General features: G+C 39.7%; 1 protein-coding gene across 1 annotated transcript in view; it reads left to right on the top strand.

Annotated features, from left to right (window-relative positions):
- Nucleotides 1-23,652, top strand: part of LOC134655021 (ras-related protein Rab-23) — an 80,532-nt gene that overhangs the window by 47,080 nt on the left and 9,800 nt on the right. The window contains exon 3 of the mRNA XM_063510481.1: nucleotides 23,089-23,251. Within this exon, the coding sequence (XP_063366551.1) occupies nucleotides 23,089-23,251 (163 nt within the window). The remainder of the gene's footprint in view (nucleotides 1-23,088; nucleotides 23,252-23,652) is intronic.

Here is a 23,652-nt window from a genome sequence, read left to right as displayed (position 1 = left end):
TTTGACGGATTCTTGTCACAAATTTTAAATTTGCATATTTCCCGTCCTGCCTTGAACATCAGTTTACTTCGTCTCCTCAGAAATTGTTCTAAGTAATTAGGAATGACCCGAGTCTCTATATAAGAATCAAGTCTTCTCCGAGACCACGGGGACAACGCCGTCCTCGAAATGTCGGAGGTAAATCTTAAAACTTAGATACGCGATTAAGTCCCGTTGTACAATTTAATAATGTGTAAAACTCATGCTTAGACGTAATTAGGGATATATATGCATGGCATCATCATTATTAAGAGGGCCTGGCCCTCTGCCGTTGCCGTTCTCCATTCCAGCCTATTTTGGGCTTTCGTCTTCACTTCCTGGTATGTGTGGCTACAGCACCATTCTTTCATCTGTGTCGTGTCAGGCGTGGCTCACTCCGCGATTTCGTCGCTTTGCTACAGGTAGCTAAAAGTACATCCGTTCCACACCAATTTTGGTGGCTAGCCATAAGCCGCGCGTGGCGCTGTCGCCACCTAGCGGCCATATCTGTCCTGATCGTAACAGACGCGTTTTGTTAGAGAGTGAGTCTTCTGTACCTAGTACTATTATTTATTCTGTGGTCGTGTGTGATGTTCAGGGTCTTCTTCTTCCCTCAATTTTACCCTGCAGGTTGGTTATGTTCAACCTTTCACAAGCATGGCATAAGTTCCTATTTCACAGGTGCTATTTGAATGTTCTCATATTTCAAATTAAACATTCATATCGATACAGATTGGTATAAAACTGATAGTGATAACCGGTTGCTACCTTCACGATCTACCTAACAGATATATACCCGATAACCAGACTCTAGTTTAGGTACTACCTTCGTGAGTGTTAGTTAATTAAAACAGCGAACGATCAATACTACTAAATACTAGTAAAAAAAAATAAGTTTCCATAGATTAGTGTAGAAAATTCCCCTTTGAAAAGTTAGCATTCAAAGATGTAGATTTCTAGCCATAGGAAGTGGGTTTAATCGCGTTTAAAACAATAGCTAATTGGGTCTGCCTATTAACTAGCTCTCAAATAGAGAAACCTGATTAGTTTAAACATTACAGCTTTTGTCATACCTATACCTACTAACGCTTAACTATAAACTTAAGCGTTTAAACAATGTCAGAACGATACATTCTTTAACGAAAGGCCGTTAAATTTTATAATCACCAAGTAGCCCGAGCAAGGAACGGTTGCGCTAAACATTAATTAGTAATAGGCATTTTTTTTATATTCCCGTTCTTTAGATCATTTTAAGATACTTTATTTTCGAATCCAACAAACTTTCTCTCCGGAAGTAGGTAAAAAAAAATAGTAAAAAAAAAGAGCCGATCTTGTTTGTTAAAAATAGTAATAGCATTTTTATTTTGTAAACGTGACAAATATAATATATATAATGAGTCGACAATGGAATCAGTCAAAATATTTACACGGAAAATAACTAATTCAATAAATGGCGGGGCCTTACGGATATACGTCGTAAGTTGATAGATAAAAATAGTAATAACTACGTCTTTGATTGAATTGCCATAAAACTACCTCATTAAGCTATTTATCCGAAAATCGTACATAAATAATATTTGTATTACTTGTATATATATTTACGCCTTAAACATGCTAGAAAAAATGGTTATAGATATAATTTCTTGCAGACTTTGTTCTGATAACGTTCAAAGTGATATCAATTACATAATCACACAGAAATATGGTCAAAGTAATAAATAAGTGCATTTTAACAAATTCGCTAAATGACACCACCAAATTTGAACTCTTTGCGCAAATGCTAAAGATTAAATTTCCTTGCGGCGCGCGGGGACAGTTTTGATGCGGGCGGTGGCGGGAGTTCGTGCCAAGGACGCGTGGACAGTAGGTATATAGGTATGTACCTACAAGTGACGTGCGCGGGCGTCTCGCTCGCACCAAATACTTGTGCGGCCAAGTCTGAGCGAAATGAACGCGCGCGTGAATGATAGCTAATTAAAAATAACTGATATAATTTCCAATATTATTCTAATATTGGTTGATGTTCAAATTATATTCGTAATTATATACCTACGTCGATTATGAACCACTGCAAAAATAAAAATTGCGCCTGACTATCGTTCTTATTTAATTTCAGAATGGTATAGTGTGGAGTGGCATTATAAAAGGAATACTTATTATCGTAGTCATTTGACACTTTTGGTGACACTTTCACATTCTGTCACAGCGAAGTGTGTGTAGGAATTTATATTATAGTCTATCCAACAACTTTGTAAGTAGAAAAAGGCGCGAAATACAAATTTTCTATGAGACAATAACTCTTGGCGCCTACATTTTTAAATTTGCCGTTTTTTTCTACTGACGGAAATGGCTCGACAGACTTTATATTTCAAGAAACGCATTATATTGATTTATTTCTATTCATAGTCTACGTTCCTAAGTTCCGTGATAAGTATAAAATAAGAAGGTTAACCAACACAACAAATTTTCTATTATAGTACGTGATCCTTCTGCAAATTGCAGACTTCATTATTTTTGTAGGAATAAAAAACGTGCATGGCAGATAAGAATTTTATTTTAACCATGTATGTTAAAATAAATGTTATTTGTTATTATATTACTGTAGTCGCAAACAAGCACACAACTAAAGTTTTGACAAACGGACGTCCATTAGGCATCTAGATAATTATGTACGTGCACTTGGCCTGTTTTGTAAACATAGGGCCTATCGCGAAATGTCGTTATCTATGTCACTTGTATATTTGACAGACAGATAACGAAACTTGGATTTTCGATGCTCGTGGTAGATCTTCAATTTTTGATTATTTATGGGCAATTCAAGTAGTTGGAAATTGTTTTGGTTTAAAAGAGGCTAAAACAATTACGTGATTAACAAGGGAGGTGTTTAAACCACGAGCATAGCGGGTGCTTTAAATAATGGAACATTGAGAGTTGCGAGACTTGCGAGGGTTTCAAAGTACGAAAGAAGAGCAGCTGCCGAGTGAAACTCAAAATTTCTAGCGCACTATGTGTGGATATAGGTATGATACATTATCTAGACACGCACACCAAGTGTTAAGCTAAGTTCAAAAGAAGAGAACTGGCGACGCAGCTGCCCTATGTTGTATTACATGGAGCCGCTTCTGACCCCTACCATAGAGAAATAAGTAAGACAAGAGTGCTCACTCCATACATCAGTTCAGACTATTAATTTCAGTGTCTACATCTAGCATCGAGTAGCGGAACTATCAGTACTGCTACATCTATTGTCAAGTAGCAGTACTGATAGTTCCGCTACTCGATGCTAGATGCTAATAGTCTTTTTGGTACTAAAACTGATGTATGGAGTGAGCACTCTATGTAACTACGTACCTCAAAGTCTATTAAACATAAACATTATGTATATGAAATTTTGTTGATTTCTTAAAACCTTTAATGCTAACTATTTTTATGAATATAACTCAATCGGTTATTAAGATACAAATACCTAAAATCTGGATTTTTTTCACTGACTGACTAACCTAACATCAAAAAAATAACCCATATCCAGATGGCCTAGCAAGTTGAAATTTGTACAAGATGATGTTGAACTAATAATTTCTGTACAAAAAGTAATGACATTCCAACAAAAACAAAAAACAACGGGTTGCACTCAGGGAGTGCCGGCAGAAGTGAAAACTCAATGACTAGTGCAAAATGCACTATGTATAATTGAGGTTAACGCCATCTAGCGTTATTTCGTCGCATTACTTGAAATCCCTAAGCACGTCACTGTTAGTACTCGAGTTATATTAATACCAGATATAGAGCAAAACTCACTAGATGGCATTTAAATCATTAGAGGAAAACTCTGTAACATTATTAAATTGTACAACGGGACTTAATCGCCTATCTAAGTTTTGAGATTTACCTCTGACGTTCTCCGAGACCACGGAGACAACGTCGTCCTCGAAACGTCGGAGGTAAATCTTAACACTTAGATACGCGATTGAGTCCCGTAGTACAATTTAATAATGTGTAAAAATCGTGAAAGTTTAAAACAGTATTATTACATGTAACAGTTTTTCGATCAGGTCACGTGATCGTCTTACGGTCACGTCATCTCTCGCTAGTTTAACATTTTTTCCCCACCTCAAAAAGTGCACAGCGCCGCTAAAGAAGTTTTCACTTCAAAAATGTGAAATGAGAGCCAAGTTCAATATTAAGAATATGCGTGGTCGTTGACTTACGACGGTCATTGACGTTGATATGCGGCAAAAGAATTGAGATACGTATATATGGCTGCCATGTTCTAATTCACTTGATATGTAATTGAAGGGATGTTTACAAAAACAACATAACTGACTACACTGGTTGACACCTGAAACGATTAACAATGTTCTTAAAAAAACCGGCCAAGTGCGTCTACTATCGTACGCACCGTTATGACGGATTCAATTGTAGACAGTATCTCAAATACTACGAAATACAAGGCCTAAGGGCCCGGCCACATGTCAGCGGTGCGACGCCGCCGCCGCCGCGCGGCGCGGCACCGCAGAAATCTGCGGCGCCGCAAACCGCTCTGCGGCGACGCCCGCCGCAACGCAAAATTTTGCGGTGCCGCGCTGCGGCGCCGCAAAGCGGTGCGCGGCGCCGCGCGCGGTGCCGCAAAGCGGTGAGTTTCGCCGCGCGCGGTGCCGCCGAGCGGCGTGCGGCGCCGCAGATTTCTGCGGTGCCGCGCCGGTATTTTCTTTTGAAATGATTTGCATCTTTATTCATTATACGAAGACATGGGTTCACCCAAAATTTTCTTTTCAATTGTTTTTTTATTTCTGCGCCTTCTTAATAGCGCTGGCAGTACACCGAGAAATTCAGTAAAATGCTGCAAATGATGTTAAAGTTATGAAAATCGGTACGATTGATCTTTAGGACATTTGAAACAATTTGACCCAAAGCACCATTAAATAAAAAAAAACGAGATGAGTTATCTTTTTTTGTATGGAATTTAAAAAAACTGTTTTGAAACCTATCGTGTGTGGTATTAAACGAAAGGGCTTTCTGAGCCGATTCCAAAAATATCATATCATTACATTTCAGTCATTTTTTTTAATTATAATAAAAATAATTTTCAAAACATACCAAGTTTGGGCTTCTCCAGATACAATACCGTGCAATATTTTTTTGTAAAATATACCTCAGATTATACCTACTTAATATCCTCATATCTAATCCTAAGAAAGCAATTTTGAAAATAATTACATGAAATATGTTTTTTTTTAATTTTCAATTTTACAAAGTGTGATCTATGAATCTCTCAATTAAATATTTAAATAGAAAGCATAAAATTAATATAAGTATAAAGGTCTTTCCAGAAAGTCGCTTATATCTCGGAATCTATAAGTCGCAGTAAAAATTATCTATGTAAGAATTAACTGAAAAAACTCACCTTTAACTAAGTGCATTGCTGCCAATTTTGTAAATTGGCAGCAATGCACTTAGTACTCATCTGTCAGAGATGACAATTAAAATTAGGTTGGCAACAATGTATTTCATACAATATTTTTTAAGTGTTGATTACACGAAGTACCGTAAAAGTACCAAAAAGATACTGCGTGTATGCACAAATACTTTTTTGGGGAATAGACTAAAGACTTGTCTTGACAACTATAACATAGGGGTTTAAAGGTGTGTGTACGACCTTTTAAATGACAATAAAGGTACGGGAATAGAAAAAATTAAAACAAATATACTAAATGTAAATATTTTCAAAATTGCTTTATTAGAATTAGGTATGAGGATATTAGGTATAATTTGAGGTATATTTAACAAAAATAGTAGTTTATGTGACTGCTACATAATGAGAGGCATCAAAATACGAGTGTGGGTTTAAGTTTCTTAATAGGATCACACGAGTTTTAATGCCTAATTATGTACAGTTACATACACTACTTTATCTAAACACATACTTAAAACTAATTAAAAGATAAACTGTACGCCAAATGACGGTGAATGAAAACTTTTTTCACGCATGTCACGCATCCATAGTTTTTTTTAATTCCTAGACAAAAGAATAAAGTTCCTATTCTCATGTCACTCGAGATCAAATATCCTGCGGTTAATATTAAAAAACATACTAAACTGACGTTTCATATCGATAACTGTTTTAATATCTATGGATACTAGAATAGAGACCCACTTGAGTTTTGACTGCTGTTCCAAATTTAAACTCATAACGATACTAAATTGTATTTTATGCAACCGTTATTTAAGAGGGGACAAAAAAGGCGAGTGGCATGAGTAACAATTTGAGGCGAAGCCGAAAATTGTTAATAAAGACGCCACGAGTATTTTTTGACTCGGTTAAACAACGTTGCATACAATACTTTTTCTACGACCAAGCACTTACTTTGAAAAAAAAATTGTAAATTTAACAAATATTTTTCATTCAACAAAAATAATACTTTAACCCTTAAATGCATGATTTTTTCTGTTTGCCCGAAATTAATATATGTGTTACTTAATTGTTTGCTGATTATGGGAAAAATGGTAAAAAAAATATAACATCGATTTTCACTGCGAAATCAGTGTTAGAAGTTGCATAGGCTAAATCATATTTATGTAAATATATAATTTTCAGTAAGAGATATATGATAAATACTACTATCATCAGAAAGGTACACTATTTGTGATACACCTATGATAGAGTTTTTAAATATAAAATAATTACTAAACCCAAAAAAACATACAATATCACATACTAAAAATCATCAAATTATGAATTTTTTCAAATTTTCTGACATATCGTCTTAAAACGAATGTAATTTTTATAAATTAAAATATTGCGTAAATTTATATAAAAAATCGGAAACCGGTTTAGTTTTTCTTATGATATCACTCATTGTCATTTATTTTGGATAGCTGCATATTGAGCCACGGACCATCAAATATACGATGCATATATACATCATTATGCATTTAAGGGTTAAACAAGTGGAATCATATAGGACATATATGTAGGTAAACATACCAAAAGTATACAGCTAAGATACGCGATCCGGCCACCGCGCCCCGCGCCCCACGGCCGGTTGGTCAGCGACACCTTCTTGTAACTCACGAGGCCCTGGTACTTGCTCTTAGTTAAATTACAATTTGGATAGTTTTTTTTCTCGATTTTGGCCACAGTAGCCTATGGAGACTAACAAGCAACGCTAAGCGGTGTTCGTAGTCTATGGATCTTGCTATATTACGGGTGTCACATGCGCGTTTCTGACTTCTGAAGCAATTTTATTGTTTCTACTATAATAGAACCTAATGAATATTTTGTAAATTGGCAGCAATGCACTTAGTATTCATCTGTCAGAGATGACAATTAAAATTAGGTTGGCAACAATGCATTTCATACAATAATTTTTAAGTGGTAATTACACGAAGTATCGTAAAAGTACCAAAAAGATACTGCGTGTATGCACAAATACTCTTTTGGGGAATAGACTAAAGATTTGTCTTGACAACTATAACATAGGGGTTTAAAGGTGTGTGTACGACCTTTTAAATGACAAATAAAGGTATGGGAGTAGAAAAAATTTGTAACGTTATAACTACTTATAACATTACAGTACAAATTTTCCTACTACCACAGATACGAAAGTTCTCATAGTAAAATTGGTTGTAATAAAGCTGGTCATTTCCTACGGTTTCTGAGCGCATTATAGAGCACTAATGACATGTGTGTAGATACAAATTTTAACGGTATTGTATCTGGAGAAACCCAAACTTAGTATGTTTTGAAAAATATTTTTATTATAATTGAAAAAAAAAATGACTCAAATGTAATGATGTGATCTATTTTTGGAATCGGCTCAGAAAGCCCTTTCGTTTAATACTACACACGATAGGTTTCTAAACAATTTTTTTTTTAATTTCATACAAAAAAAATATGACGTCATAACTCCTCTCGTTTTTTTTTATTTGTTGGTGCTTCGGGTCAAATTGATTCAAATGTCCTAAAGATCAATCGTACCGATTTTCATACCTTTAACACCATTTGCAGCGTTTTTTGGCAAACCGCTAACGCTATAACAACAGCATTAAACAACTGGTAGTCGAATTTTATTCTTTACTATGCAGCGTGGCATCGGCATCGCACGCGGCGCCGCACGCCGCTTGGCGGCACCGCGCGCGGCGAAACTCACCGCTTTGCGGCACCGCGCGCGGCGAAACGCACCGCTTTGCGGCGCCGCAGCGCGGCACCGCAGAATTTTGCGTTGCGGCGGGCGTCGCCGCAGATTTCTGCGGTGCCGCGCCGCGCGGCGGCGGCGGCGCCGCACCGCTGACATGTGGCCGGGCCCTTATTATGGCTCCTCTACACGATGGCCCAACGCCGGCCACTCCAAGGGACGCATTTATGCGTTAGAGGGAGCAAGTGATATTGGTATCTCATTCTACCGCATGGCTGCGTCCCTTGGAGTGGCCGGCGCTGGCCCATCGTGTAGAGGAGCCATTAGCTATAAAGCGTTTATCATTGCGGAAAGGTATTTCGGACAGGTTTAAGACGATAGTGGACGACGGGCGTCACTGTGGTGTGGTTAACATACAGTCGAAAATTTTAATTTATGACCCATTTTGTACCTTGTCACAGTGACAATAGTATGAGATATCTAGCATACATTAAGAGGATAGAGGACGATCGATTTTCCACACAAACATATACCTAGTCCTATTTCCCTTCCTAGAGACTTATTGACATTATGGATTTCTTTTTACACAATTTGATATATTTTAATTATAGCTATGGCCGAACAATAAAATAAAAACGCCCCCCCCCCCCCCCGTGTCCGTCTGTTTGTGTGTATGTATGTTTGCGATAAACTGAAAAAATTCCGGCTAGAAAAGCCACAAACCGAGGTAAACTTTTCCCATACAATTTGTATGAAAATGAAAACTTATTTTTCATGCTAATTTTGTATGCCAATCGATTCTATTCCTATCTAGTATCAATAGTTTCTTTGGGGTCAACTTACGGTAATGTACTAAAAAGCCACAAATTAATAAAAACTTTTTCCATACATTTACTATGGAGATAATGTGAAATTTAATTCACTATTTTCTATCTCTTCCATCAGTCCTACAGCAATGTCTTTATAGTCCTTAAATGTAACGAGTAACGACTGATTGGCCAGATAGAGAAATATGAATTAAATTTCACGTTTTGTCCATAGTAAATGTATGGAAAAGATATATTTAATTTGTGGCTTTTTAGTACATTACCTACCGTAAGTTGATCCCAAAGAAACTATTGATACTGGATAGGAATGGAATCGATTGGCATACAAAAATAGCATGTGAAAAATTAAAAGTTATCATTTTCATACAAATTGTATGGGAAAAGTTTTCCTCGATTTGTGGCTTTTCTAGCCGGAATTTTTTTTTGGTTCCATACAAGCTTTTGATCCTTAATAGGAATGGGACCGATTGGCATCAAAAAAAAGTTTGTTAAAACTTACCTTTTTCCCGCACCCTGTATGTTTTTTCCAAAATCTGTAAAAGCCAATCAATTAATTTGAAATCGAGAGAAGGTCTTCTAAGACCGTTTTCTTGTCGCAGCACGGGATCTGGTAGCTGCCCTCACTGACCCAAAAAGAAAATCCACCCTGTATATATTTATGTATTGTCCAAATATTTATAAATAAACATGTCCCGGTCTTTGGTAAATAAATTACCGTGTCAACTACACATTCTGTTGTATTCTGCTTCGGTTTTGTTTTTATGTTCTGTGTTGTTTTGTGTTTGTTTTAAGTGTCAATGAGTACACTGAAAATCAGCGTCGTAACACAACTCATTTGCTGAGTGTTATCCTTTTCTGGAACCCCTCGCAGGCCTCGCAGCACTGTTACTTACCTACTAATTTACCTAGATTTAAGCCTATTTTAGTGTTGTTGTGTATGTGTGTTTCGAATAAAGCATCATTCATTCATTCATATTGCTTGATAGCTGTCCGGTCCCTTATTGAAATCTATACGTAAACTACCTACTTGAATACTTTGTAGTTGGATCTCAAACTATATACACTCGGGTGCAAAGAAATCGGACCACCCCAGCATTTTCAACATTTTTTCAATTTGTGTAAAAACTGTAACCTCGATCATGATAATTTAAATACCACGTGGTAGATAATTTTCTGCCCTATCAAATGACATCAATATTCAGGAGTGGGGATGGATATTGTGCAAAATATGGGCCTGGAAATCACCCCCCTCCAACTGCCTCATTAGCGCATGCACTAATTGACCACTTATCATTAGGTATAAAAACAGTCATTATCATTGTTTATGCATCATTCGTGATTGGTACGTCTTCCTGAACACTACTCTCATCGCCTGAACCTGGAAAAACTGGAGAAAAATGGATACTACCTCGACTGAAGCCGGCCAAGCAGTTGCCCTATTGCAGGGAGGGCTTAGTCAACGTGCAGTGGCTCGACAACTCAACCTATCGAAGTCATCGGTTCAACGTGTCTTCCAGAGATTCCGCGTAGATCAGACGTTATCCAGAAGACCCGGAACTGGCAGAACTCGCATCACTTCTGAGAGAGATGACCGTTTCATCGTTCTTACCTCGCTACGAAATCGTCGACTGAATGCCGTTCAGCTTCAGCAGAAGCTCCTAGAGACCAGGAATGTGTCTATCAGCCGATGGACAGTTAGAAGACGACTGAAGGAGAAGGAATTGACAGCTCACAGAGCTGCAAATGGCCCAAAACTCACCCCAATACATCGTGGACAACGACGCGTCTTCGCTCGCGAACATGAAGAATGGACCCTTCAGCAATGGAGTTCCGTACTTTTTTCCGACGAGTGCAGGATAACTTTGTCTGGCAATGACGGACGGGTACGAGTCTACCGAAGACCTGGGGAGCGGTTCTCTCAATGCTGCATCGAGGAACGTGTTGCTTATGGTGGGGGGTCAATCATGGTCTGGGCTGGTATTTCTTTGGAAGCGAAGACGGACATTGTGTTCATCACAGGGCCAGGTACCAGACCGAATTCAGGCGGTTTGACTGCACGTCGGTACGTGGAGGAAATCCTGGCTGATCATGTGGTCCCATTTGCGGGTTATATCGGCGATGAGTTCATCCTCATGCAAGATAACGCTCGGCCGCATACAGCCCGGATCACTAAGGAGTACTTGGAGGAGGTCGGCATCAGAGTCATGGAGTGGCCAGCCCGCAGTCCTGACCTAAACCCGATCGAGCACATTTGGGACGAGCTGAAAAGAAGAATCCGGGCCAGAAATCCCGCCCCTGAATCCTTACTGGAGCTAAAGACTGCGATCGAAGAAGAATGGGCGGGCATCCCTCAAGACACTGTAAAAAAATTCATAAGATCAATGAAAAACCGAATGACTGCATGTCGTAGGGCTAGAGGAGGCAATATACGGTATTAAAATGCTGAAAATTGTTTTAATTTTTACTTGATATCTTTAGAATCGCAGTTTTCCCATTATGCATAAGTTTCACTCCAGTATGCATTTTTAGGGTGACAAAGTTCTTAGCCCTGAAAGCCTGAAAATATTGGAAGTAAACCTGTGAAAAGCACATCAATTTATAGAGGAAAAGCCAACCTTTCATTAGGTATATAATATGTCACAGTAGCACATACAGTTTTTACAGAAATTGAAAAAATGATAAAAATGCTGGGGTGGTCCGATTTCTTTGCACCCGAGTGTATTTCAAGTGCTAGGTATGCAAATTAGTAAATTGTGCCAATTCTTTTTGAAATATTTTATTTAAAAATATCAGCAGTCATCATTCATTTTTTTTAAATAATCATTGAAAAATCACTTAAATCCGAACTGATTTATTACACGTTACGTTTTGTCACCGCTATCACACTATGTGAAAGATTTTTTGGTAATTCTTATAAATCATTAATTAATGTAATCTCTACTACTACCACTACTAAACTCAGTCTAGGTACGCACTAATTCACAATTAAATTAAAGGATAAACAAGTATTAAGTAGTGTTAACTCTTACTTAGTTTGCCGGCTGCCGCGAACCGCGAAAGTTAATCAAACAATCTAACATTGTTTTCGTCAAATTCAAAATCTCAAACAAAATACTTGATTTGGCCGAGTCCTTCTCGTATTATTAAAAAAAAACGTTATAAGCTTTACAGGGACGCATTAGAGTTTTAAATCTATTGCAGATGCAGAAAATCATATTCGTAAAAATAGGTATTAGTGATAAATTTTCGACAACTTAAATGCAACCGCGGCGATCGGCCACGCGGAGCGATCCGAATTGTTCCGAAGATAGCCAAAAGCATCGCAGAGCGAGAGCGAGCGAGCACTGAGTGCGAGTGCGAGCGAAATAACAACACAATGATGGCGTGACTACCTGGCGGGCGAATAAACATGACACTATCACAAGCTGTATTACACATTACGCGCTGTGAGTAGACTTGAACTGATCATTCATATCGGCGCGTCAATCTATGTGGAATTGAATACATTATGCGCACTTCGGCCGGTGGTTGGCGGACGCGCGCTCGCGTAATGAATGATTTTTGAAGAGATTATTACGAGCATTACTTACACATGTCTACAGTTGACAGTAGAAAAAGGGCGGCAAAATTAAAACATATAGGCGCGAAGAGTTGACATCCTATAGAAAATTTTATTTTCGCGTTTGTGTATAGCCCGGACTTTCAGTAAGACGGAAAGTCTGCAATTACATAAAATTTACTTTCTTATTAACAGCACTCTTGCCCAGTTTAAAGCTGATAATTTGTTCCAATCTAGTCTTCCATGTTTTTTGCGTTCACTGGTACATATGTCTTGAGCGAGTAAATATATGTGATGTTATCTATGAAAAGGGACGTTATTGTCGATGGCGGTTACGCCATTATTAACCATGCTTCGATGTAAATACAATGCCGCGCGACGCTGTGCGGCGTAAGCGCCATCGACAATAAGGTCCCTTTTCATAAATAATGCCCCATATTAAGATTAAGGTTTTAGGTAGTTTATTATAACTGCACTACCACGATACTTTTTTAAATATTCGCGCTCGGGGCGATGGAAGTGTCATCGTTCCGTTCCGTCGCCCCGCTCCATGCAACGACCAATCGCGTTAGCTCGCTGGCTCGTGCGCGGCAACTTTAAAGCAACGATAACGTTTTTTGATGGTTTTTTGTGTTACGCATCATATTACAAGGCGATTTTTACAGTATTCGACGACAGAGAACTCATAATGAAAATCCCATATGATATTGATCTATTACCATTTTTAACCAGGCAATTAATTCATAACCCCATAAAACCCACCATACGGTATTATTTAGTGTAAGATTAAATTGCAACGCTTGTACTTATTATAATTTGGAAATAATGAGAGAAAAAATAGCCTATTACCATTTTTGGGGACGGGAATATACTGAATTCAATAAAAACCGTAGGTTACTTACTTTAAATGTAGGATACATAATTATGTTTTGTGTGATTCATGCTCAATGTTATAAAGCAAATATTTCTCTATGTGTATAAATTTAAAAAATGTTATTAATATTTTTTACAAATTTTCTGTGAATTTTTATATTTTAACATTTTTTTTTAAATATCTTAATGTAATATTTCTATTTGGATTATGTGTCGACGTAATCACTAGATTTATTATCTGTCCCTTACATCTAAAAGTTCAGCTATTACTAATTATTTCCATTGCGCCATACTAGCCGACCGTACCTTGCTCGGGCTAAAGACACATGTTATCCCTGTCACACTTACTTATGTCATGACTTTATTCCAATATAAAGTACAAAAACATGACATAAATAATAAATAATAACAACTTACATTAGAAATACAAATTCAACTAAATCAAAACGATTCTAAAATAAAACGAAACGAAACTATTCTAAAATAAAAGAAACTAAACTAAATCTAAAAAAAAAGCCCCTGCGGCAATCTTTCATCTACATTTGATCAACTTAATTATAGTAACGGCACCAGTCATGGGACATTTAAGAGGAAATTTTGAGTATTTGTGATATTTCCCTGATACATGTAAAAGTTCTACCGCTTAGCTTGTTAAAAGATGAATATCCTATCCTTCTTTCATGTTTCAGGCGTGTTGTATCAAAGATACTGCAGTTAGTTTCCACATAATTAATAAATTAAAAGTATGGTTTTTTTCTCCAGTCATGGACACCAAAGCTCCAGTAATGGAACCCCGGTAATGGACGTGGATCCAGTAATGGGCCCCCTATAATGGGCATACCCTATCAGTATAAGATATTGGAATAGGGAATAAGTTTTTGGCAAAAAACTAGTTGTTTGCGCCCTTTTGGCGCTATTTAAATAAAACAAATGTTAAATTAAATTACCATTTTTAATGGTATTCAATGAGTACAATATATAAGGTTCTTTGTCTAGGACACGCGCGATGGGTACGGTGGTTAGAATGCAAGAGAGTGTGCTTGCGGCGCGCTGCCTGGAGATGCGTTGCATAGGCGAAACTCTGGCGCCAGCATCGCGCTTTCTGGTTGGCCGCTGACCTCGCCGTGCATGTTGGCATCCTGGAGATGCAGGGCTGCGTTCTAACACATCATTGGTTGGCTCGAAGGTGGCGGTGCTGCCAACAGCGCTAACATACTCCGGGACGCTGAAAGCCGAGGGTCTTTCAGGACTCTCTCTGTTGTACAGGCAGCGGACATATTCGGTTGAGTGCTCGCTTGACTATCCCTCTAGCGGTATTGATGTCAGCTACGCGCGGCACGCCATCCTTTCCGTTATATAGTTTGACGACTCTGCCCATGCGCCATAGCAAAGGCGGCAAGCCTTCCTCCTTAATGAGTACGAGCTCTCCGAGCTGTAGATCGCGTTGCCTCTCGCGCCACTTGTAGCGTTGTTGCAGTAGGGACACGAACTCGGTCGACCAGCGTTTCCAGAAGTGTTGCCGCAGCTGTTCTAGCCTCAGGAAGCGGTCCAGGCGGTTCGGGTTCCGGTCTTGCAGTGGCGGAGCCGGCAGCGACGTGAGCGGCCTAAAAATGAGAAAGTGCCCGGGAGTAAGGGGGTAAAAGTCATTAGGGGAGGAGGAGAGTGGGCAGAGAGGCCTACTGTTCAAAATTGCCTCCACTTGGCTAAAAAGAGACGAAAGTTCCTCAAAGGTAAGGTGTGTATTGCCCAAAACTCGTTTGAGGTGAAATTTGGCGCTTTTAATGCCGGCCTCCGCGTAGCCATTAAAGTTAGGAGCATAAGCTGGCGCAAATTTAAATTTTATACCTTGACCAGCTGCAAAATCAGATATATCGTTTTCATATAACTTAAAAAAATCATTTATCTCTTTGGCTGCAGCTACAAAGTTTCTACCATTATCACAAAACAGCTCCGCAGGTCTGCCGCGCCTGGCGATAAATCTGCGGAGTGCCAGCACAAATGCATCTTTAGACAGGTCGCTAACAGCTTCTAAATGAACACATTTATATCTTAAGCATATAAATAGACACAGATAACATTTAGTGATTTTACATCCACGTCCACGGCGATCTGTTATTAAATAAGGACCTGCAAAGTCAACAGCTGTTGACGTGAATGGAAAATCAGCATTTATGCGCTGCGCTGGTAAATTGCCCATTATATTTTTTAAAGTTTGGCCAGCGATTCTTTTACAAGTGACACAATTGTGGGCCGTGCTCCTTGCGACGTTTCTGCCCCCGACTGGCCATATCAAGTCCCGTACTGAGCATAGCAATAGCTGTGGTCCTGCATGTAAGAGACGTATGTGTTCATGTGTAAAAATGAGTTTGGTTAGTGTGTGTTTAGCACGTAATAACATGGGATGCTTCTGTTCGTAACTACAATCTGAAGCATCTAGCCTTCCCCCGACTCTCAAGAGACCTTGTGAGTCCAAAAATGGGTTCAGAGTTATAATGTGTGATCTAGGACTCAACCTATGACCTTTGCGCATCGTTTCAAGTTCAGAAGCAAATGACTGCTGTTGTGCAATTTTAACTAAAGTATGCAAAGAGTCTGTAAGCTCTTGTGGCGATAGCGAGCCAGTTAATTTAGGCAGGCTGGGCTTACAGTTATTTATGAAACGGCGCACATAAGCCATAGTATGTTGTAGCCTTTTATATTTAGAAAATCTATTAAAATCAATGACAGATGGTCCATCGTCTGTGCTTGTAAGCATAGACATTACTTTGATTTCTGGCAAGACCTCCGGCTCGACAGAATTTAGCTCTGGCCATTCATTTTCAGGCTTTAATAGAAACTCGGGGCCCTTCCACCACAGAGCGTTTCCAGAGACATGCTGTGGATCAACACCACGCGTTGCAAGATCACTTGGATTTTCTTTTGTAGGTACATGTCTCCAGGTGGCTCCGGGAGTGAGACTGGCTATAGCGGCTACTCTGTTTGCTACAAAAGTTTTAAGTTTGGATCTGTCTGTCTTTAGCCAAGCCAGGCAGCAGCTAGAGTCAGTCCAGAATATTGTGCGAGAGACAGGACGTCTCCAGGCTCCTACTACGGCTGCATATGTTTGTGCTGCTAACAAGCACCCAGCTAATTCTAATCGTGGTATAGTTGTGCGCCGGATTGGAGCTATTCTGTCTTTCGCACACAGCAGGTGGACTTGTTGTTCACCCGAGTCAGAAATAGTTTTTACATAAATGCAGGCTGCATATGCAGTCTCTGCAGCGTCAGAAAAGCAATGTAGTTCTATTGTGGAGGGCGCCTCGCACAATACATATCTAGGTATACTGAGTCCTTTAATGTGATGCAATTTTTTTATAAATCGCGACCAGATTCGCTGTATTTCAGGCGAAACTGGCTCGTCCCAAGATTTGCCTTCTTTCCACAAAGTTTGTATTAATATCTTAGGTTTGACTGTGCACAGGCTTAAAAGACCTAAGGGATCAAATACTTGGAACGTTTTAGACAAAATTGTTCGTTTTGTAATTGTTTCATCAGAGTGATCATTTTTAATTGAAAAGTTTAATATATCTTGGCTAGGTTGCCACCCCAGTCCAAGTGTTTGACAAGCTTGACTCAAAGCTAGATGATCATCTTGATTAATGAAATCTGACTTTAGTAACGCGTTTGAATTCGAACGGTATTTACGCAAATTGAAACAACCAGAGGCTAAAGACTGTGAGACGCCGGCCTGTATATGAAGCAGCTCTGATTCAGAGTCTGCGCCTGTTAATAAGTCATCACAGTAAAAATCATTTTGTATAATGGTCCTAACCAAAGGATCCTTGCTCTCAGCCCCTAACTGCCACAAACAGCGAGCCGCTAGCCAGCTCGCCGACGCAAAGCCATACGTTACTGTATTTAAAGTGAGAGAGCGTATAGGTAGGTGCTCGTCTTCGCGCCATAGAATCACTTGTAGGTTTCTGTCCATTTCATTCATTAAAATTTGCCTGTATTGTTTTTCTATGTCACCCGAGAGCACATACCTGTACTGACGGAATCTAAGCAATATTTCAAACAGTGAGTTTTGGATATTTGGTCCTACCAACTGGATATCATTGATAGAATAACCAGAGGAGGTTGGGCAACTAGCGTTGAACACAGTTCTTAAGCGAGTAGATTCACTCTCCTTCATCACAGGGTGATGAGGGAGGTGGTTGGCTGTATAACATTGCTTAGACTCCGACAGATGCCCTAAATCCCTATATTCATTTATGAAATCAACATACATTGATTTAAGCTCAGGCTGTTTACTAAAACGCTTTTCTAAGTTAAATAAGCGCTTTTTAGCTATGTTGAATGTGTTGCCTAGGCAGTCTGGTGTATCTTTTAAAGGTAAACGCACTACAAACCTGCCGTCAGATTGGCGATAGGTATTTTCAACAAAGTGTTTTTCTATGGGGTGAGAGTCGAACTCACTCCCATTTTTGATGGAGTCCGCCTCTGACGGCAGCTCCTCTGTCTCCCAAAACTTTGTCATTTGGGCCGACAGATCAGCTAAGCAAAGATGGCTACGTGTGGTTACCGAATTTGCATGTGTAGTGGCTCCCTCTACCGGGCCAGCTACTAGCCACCCAAGTTTAGATGGGATTAGGAAGGTGCGCTTGCTCGTTGGCATTGTTTTTGCAGCACCTGTTACAATTGACCAAAACATTTCCACTCCCAACAGCATATCAATTTGGGATGGCACATTAAAGGTTGGGTCTGCAAGCTGCATAGTAGCAGGTAAATTAAGTTGACTAACGTCAACATATTTTAGTGGGAAGCGATCAGTTATTTGGTCTAAAACTAGAAAGTCAAGATTGGCATTGAAATCGCTTAATTTAGATTTAATATGAGCTGCACAACGTACAGGCTTATAGGTCAGAGGCGTATTTCCTATTCCTGTAACATTTGAGGCAGTTAGAGGCTGAAGATCAAGTTGCAAGCGTTGTCTTAATGCTTCAGTAAGATAATTAGACTGTGAGCAGCTATCTAACAGACACTTCACAGTTTCTTTTTTATTGTTGAAAGGGTTAACTATTTCAATTAGAGCAGTTGAGAGCAATGCTTCGCTATTGGTAAGCAAAGTATTAGCAGTGAAGGTGTGATGCACCTCTGCACTGTCAGAAGTTAGCATAGTGGAGGCGCAGGCTACATTAACCCTAGCACTATCGGTAGACTGAACTGTCTGTTCCATGTTAGCTCCACTATTAGAAGTGTTAGTTGGTGAGGTGTGTAGGTATGTATTGTGTCGTCTCTTACATACGCGACAGCCGTTTAACTTGCAAGCGCGGGTCTCGTGGTCCGGTCGGAGGCAGACATGGCACAGCTTCAGGGTGGACGCCCGCGCCCAGCGCTCGTCGACTGACATTTTTCTAAAGACTGGGCAGTCGTACACCCTGTGATCGCCATGGCACACGACGCACGGCCGACCCTTGTTGTCACTTTGTTTCTCTGAAATCATGAAGGTTTTTATGTTTTTATCATGTTTAAATGAAGTTTTATTAGCCACAGGCTCTGGCTTGTGGTTAGCTTGTTTGTCCCGCTTTGAGCGGTATAGGTTTTCTAAAATATCTGCACGATTCTTTAAAAATTCCCTAAAATCTTCAAGTGTGGGCCACTCCTTAAGAGTGTTTCTATGCTCTTCCCATTTTGAATTAGTATTAGTGTCCAATTTAGCCGCTAACAAATGTACTAACATTGTATCCCAGTGCTCCGTTGGTTGCCCCAATGTTTTAAGGGCACGGAGGTTTTTAGTAACATGGTCGCTTAAAAATCTTAATGATTTATCAGATTCTCGCTGTATGGGCTCTAAATTAAATAAAGCATTTAAGTGGTTAGTAATCAGTTGCCTTTTGTTACTGAACCTGTCACATAAAAGTTTCCAGGCTTCAGTGTAGTTGGCAGCGGAAACTTCTAAATTTGCTATGACTCTCGAAGCCTCTCCCTCAAGATAGGAACTCAGATAATGAAACTTATGGATAGGCTTAATGTGTTCATTATTATGAATTAAAGATTCATAAAGGTCTTTGAATTCCATCCATTTATAATAAGATCCGTCAAATTTAGAGATTTTAATTTGAGGGAGCTTGAAGCCGAGATGCTCCGAGTGACAGCCTCCTGAAGAACAGGTTTTAACAGAAGTCTCCGGTGACATTTTTTGAGCCTGAGAGCGTTCAAGTATACTCTGAGCTGTAGCTATAGCAGTGTTAATATGAGTCTCATTAGTGTCCCGTTCTAAAAGTTCACTGTCAAGATTGTCAGAGTTAGCTACTTCTATCGAAGTTTGCAGCTCGTCAAGGCGCGTGGATAACTCTATAACTTTATTTAATCTTAAGGTCAGCTCGTTGAATTTAACACCGGTTAGCACTTCATCCTCTGTAATTGTTTTTAAGTAGCCACGGAATTTAGAAACCTGGCCCTTTATGGAGCCACGTTTAACACGTAGTTCTGCCAAAAGAGCTTCCCTTTTTGCTGCTTCAGTCATGTTGAATTATGTTTTTAGCTGAGCTAGCAAGTCTTAACAACAAAATTTTAATTTAAATGCGAGTTTAAAGTTATCCACGTAAGAAAATAAAAATTGGCAAAACAGCTTACGCCCCTTAGTGACTTCAACAGCTACGCAGAGGTGCCCTTGGTGTGTCGCAGCAGCTTGCGGCTTCACACTGGACAACTTGCCACGTGGTGATAGATGTGGGCGTGGCACGATGTATTCGTGGCACGCGGCACGCACTTCGACAGGTTGCCCACTGAAATTGTGCAAACGAATATGTGCATATGCGAACACAAACCAAGATGCAAGCAGCGGTGAAGTTAAAAAGAATCTGATTAGGTCAGCGTAGGTACTCGGAATACAATTAAGAAAGTCAAATTTTAAGAGAACACACGTTTGGGCCTTTAAGTGCAAATGAATTAAGCGTGAATGCGTGATTAAAAAGGTTTCGTCACGAAATAAAAAAAGGCTCATGCAATTTCACTGGTTTTTAGAAAAGTACGTCTTTAAATTTTAAATGGAATGAATAATAGCACTTCACTATAGTTTAAATGAAATTAAGAAAGCCCCGATAGGCATTTAAGCAGAAATAAAGTTTAACAGATGCTTAACACTGTTAACAGTAGGTATATGCCAACGTGGCAGAAAGCGAGCCCGCACACGATTATCACACTTTGAAGAACTATTCTGAAAGTAAAACACAAATGAAGGCAATAATTACACAATAAGCACTCTTTTAAGGTTAGGTTGTAAGGGAATTCAATGGTATTTGAGTTTAAAGTAAGTTGTCAAGTGAGGTTAAGTAAAGGTCAAAGTCAATGTAGGTACTAAATTATTATTGGGAATGTTGAATTTACGTTACAATTTACGCAAAGAAATTTAAGTTGAGTTTTAATTACCAAAAGGATTTTAAGTTTAAAGTTAAGGCAAAAGGTATTTAAGGTAAGAATGGCAAAGGTAAGGTAAGTGGTTAGGTGGTAAGGGGTAAGGTAAAAAACGGGTTATGTTGGGCACCCCTCACGGCACTTTCCTCGATTCGCCAGCCGCCACGCGCTGCCGCCTTGTTGCTATGCGCCGACGCTCCTCGTAGTTTTGAACCGGACCCAGTCGCCGCTGCCTTCCCTCTTGTGTCTTCGGGTTTATCTTGAGCTGGCGGCGATGGCACGCGGTGTTGTTGGTTGGTAGCTTGCGTCGACGCCGGCTCCAGGCCCACAGCGTCCCAAGATGGCGGCCTTTGCTCAGGCACTGTAAAAAGGCTCAAAATATTCCGCGCGTGTCCTGTCACGGTCGCCAATTTATGTTTGCGCCCTTTTGGCGCTATTTAAATAAAACAAATGTTAAATTAAATTACCATTTTTAATGGTATTCAATGAGTACAATATATAAGGTTCTTTGTCTAGGACACGCGCGATGGGTACGGTGGTTAGAATGCAAGAGAGTGTGCTTGCGGCGCGCTGCCTGGAGATGCGTTGCATAGGCGAAACTCTGGCGCCAGCATCGCGCTTTCTGGTTGGCCGCTGACCTCGCCGTGCATGTTGGCATCCTGGAGATGCAGGGCTGCGTTCTAACACATCATTGGTTGGCTCGAAGGTGGCGGTGCTGCCAACAGCGCTAACACTAGTTATTAGTCATTTTTGTCACCCGATTGCATTGTCATCCGATTTGCATACGTATCCAAAATTTCAACTCAATCGGAAATCCGAAAGTGGCTCAAATGCCATTTCCAAGATTTGAACCACACTAACTAATACAGGATGGATTTTCTTTTTGGGTCAGTGAGGGCAGCTACCAGATCCCGTGCTACTACGAGAAAACGGTCTTAGAAGACCTTCCCTCGATTTCAAATTAATGAAGATTGGCTTTTACAGATTTTGGAAAAAACATACAGGGTGCGAGGAAAAGGTAATTTTTGACAAACTTTTTTTTTGATGCCAATCGATCCCATTCCTATTGAGGATCAAAAGCTTGTATGGAACAAAAAAAAATTCCGGCTAGAAAAGCCACAAATCGAGGAAAACATTTCCCATACAATTTGTATGAAAATGAAAACTTATATTTTTCACATGCTATTTTTGTATGCCAATCGATTCCATTCCTATCCAGTATCAATAGTTTTTTTGGGGTCAATGGAAAAAGTTTTTATTAATTTGTGGCTTTTTAGTACATTATCGTAAGTTGACCCCAAAGAAACTATTGATACTAGATAAGAATGGAATCAATTGTCATAGAAAAATAGCATGTGAAAAATAAAAGTTTTGATTTTCATACAAATTGTATGGGAAAAGTTTTCCTCGATTTGTGGCTTTTCTAGCCGGAATTTTTTTTAGCTCCATACAAGCTTTTGATCCTCAATAGGAATGGGATCGATTGGCATCAAAAAAAAGATTGTCAAAAATTACCTTTTTCTCACACCCTGTATGTTTTTTCCAAAATCTGTAAAAGCCAATCTTCATTAATTTGAAATCGAGGGAAGGTTTTCTAAGACCGTTTTCTCGTCGCAGCACGGGATCTGGTAGCTACCCTCACTGACCCAAAAAGAAAATCCACCCTGTATACAAACTAACAGGGCAAGTTAAATAAAATTTTGTAAAAACGATATTAATTTATCCGAAGTCCGAGAAGACCTCCTGACATAGTTCGTACGAGTAACTACATTATACTTCTGTATTGTTTAAACATGAAATTACGCCATGGCAAGCATCATTATGTAAATTATCCCATCATAGGAGGTATGCAGTTTTACAGCTCCTATAATGGGATTGGGCAAAATACTACTATTTTTTATACATCTCTAGAGTCACAACATAATGTGTTGTATACCTTATCTCATGGTAAATGCAATTAACAAAACACATTCTAGTTTACACCAAGTAATAATTAATTACAATTTAATATATGAACTCACCTCTCTTAGCGAAGTTGTTAAGAATTCTTACTGGTTATTTTTTCCAGTGACACGATAACTTTTGGGTTGGCGCCAATTTCTTAAAAATTAACCGAAATTAATAAAAAGTCAAACTTAAACAGCTCTATGACTCTTATTTATGGTAAAATATTGCCAGTGTTTATAAACTACTTTTACATACTTATTTTAGAGGATTTGTGGTTTTATGTCCCATTACCGGTTCCACGTCCATTATAGGGTCCATTACGTTACTTGTGCAGGATCGATGGCGAGGAGGTGCGGCTCATGTTATGGGACACGGCGGGGCAGGAGGAGTTCGACGCCATCACCAAGGCGTACTACCGCGGCGCGCACGCGTGCGTGCTCGCCTTCTCCACCACAGACCGGGACTCCTTCCTGGCGCTGCACTCGTGGAAACTCAAGGTATGTGGTACTGTGGCTATGGCCGGCAACAGTTGAACATCACCAAGGCGTACTACCGCGGCGCACACGCGTGCGTGCTCGCATTCTCCACCACAGACCGGGACTCCTTCCTGGCGCTGCACTCGTGGAAACTCAAGGTATGTGGTACTGTGGCTATGGCCGGCAACAGTTGAACATCACCAAGGCGTACTACCGCGGCGCGCACGCGTGCGTGCTCGCCTTCTCCACCACAGACCGGGACTCCTTCCTGGCGCTGCACTCGTGGAAACTCAAGGTATGTGGTACTGTGGATATCGCCGGCGACAGTTCAACGTTACCGAGGCGTACTACCATAGACCAGGCCTTCTCTCATATTCCGTGAAACTTAACTTTGAGGGAAAAAGCTGTGGAATAATCAGCAC

Source organism: Cydia amplana, chromosome 16, assembly GCF_948474715.1.
Source record: "Cydia amplana chromosome 16, ilCydAmpl1.1, whole genome shotgun sequence".
Lineage (NCBI taxonomy): Eukaryota > Metazoa > Arthropoda > Insecta > Lepidoptera > Tortricidae > Cydia > Cydia amplana.
Note: the sequence above shows the minus strand (reverse complement) of the source record. Positions and strands in the feature narration are given on the sequence as shown.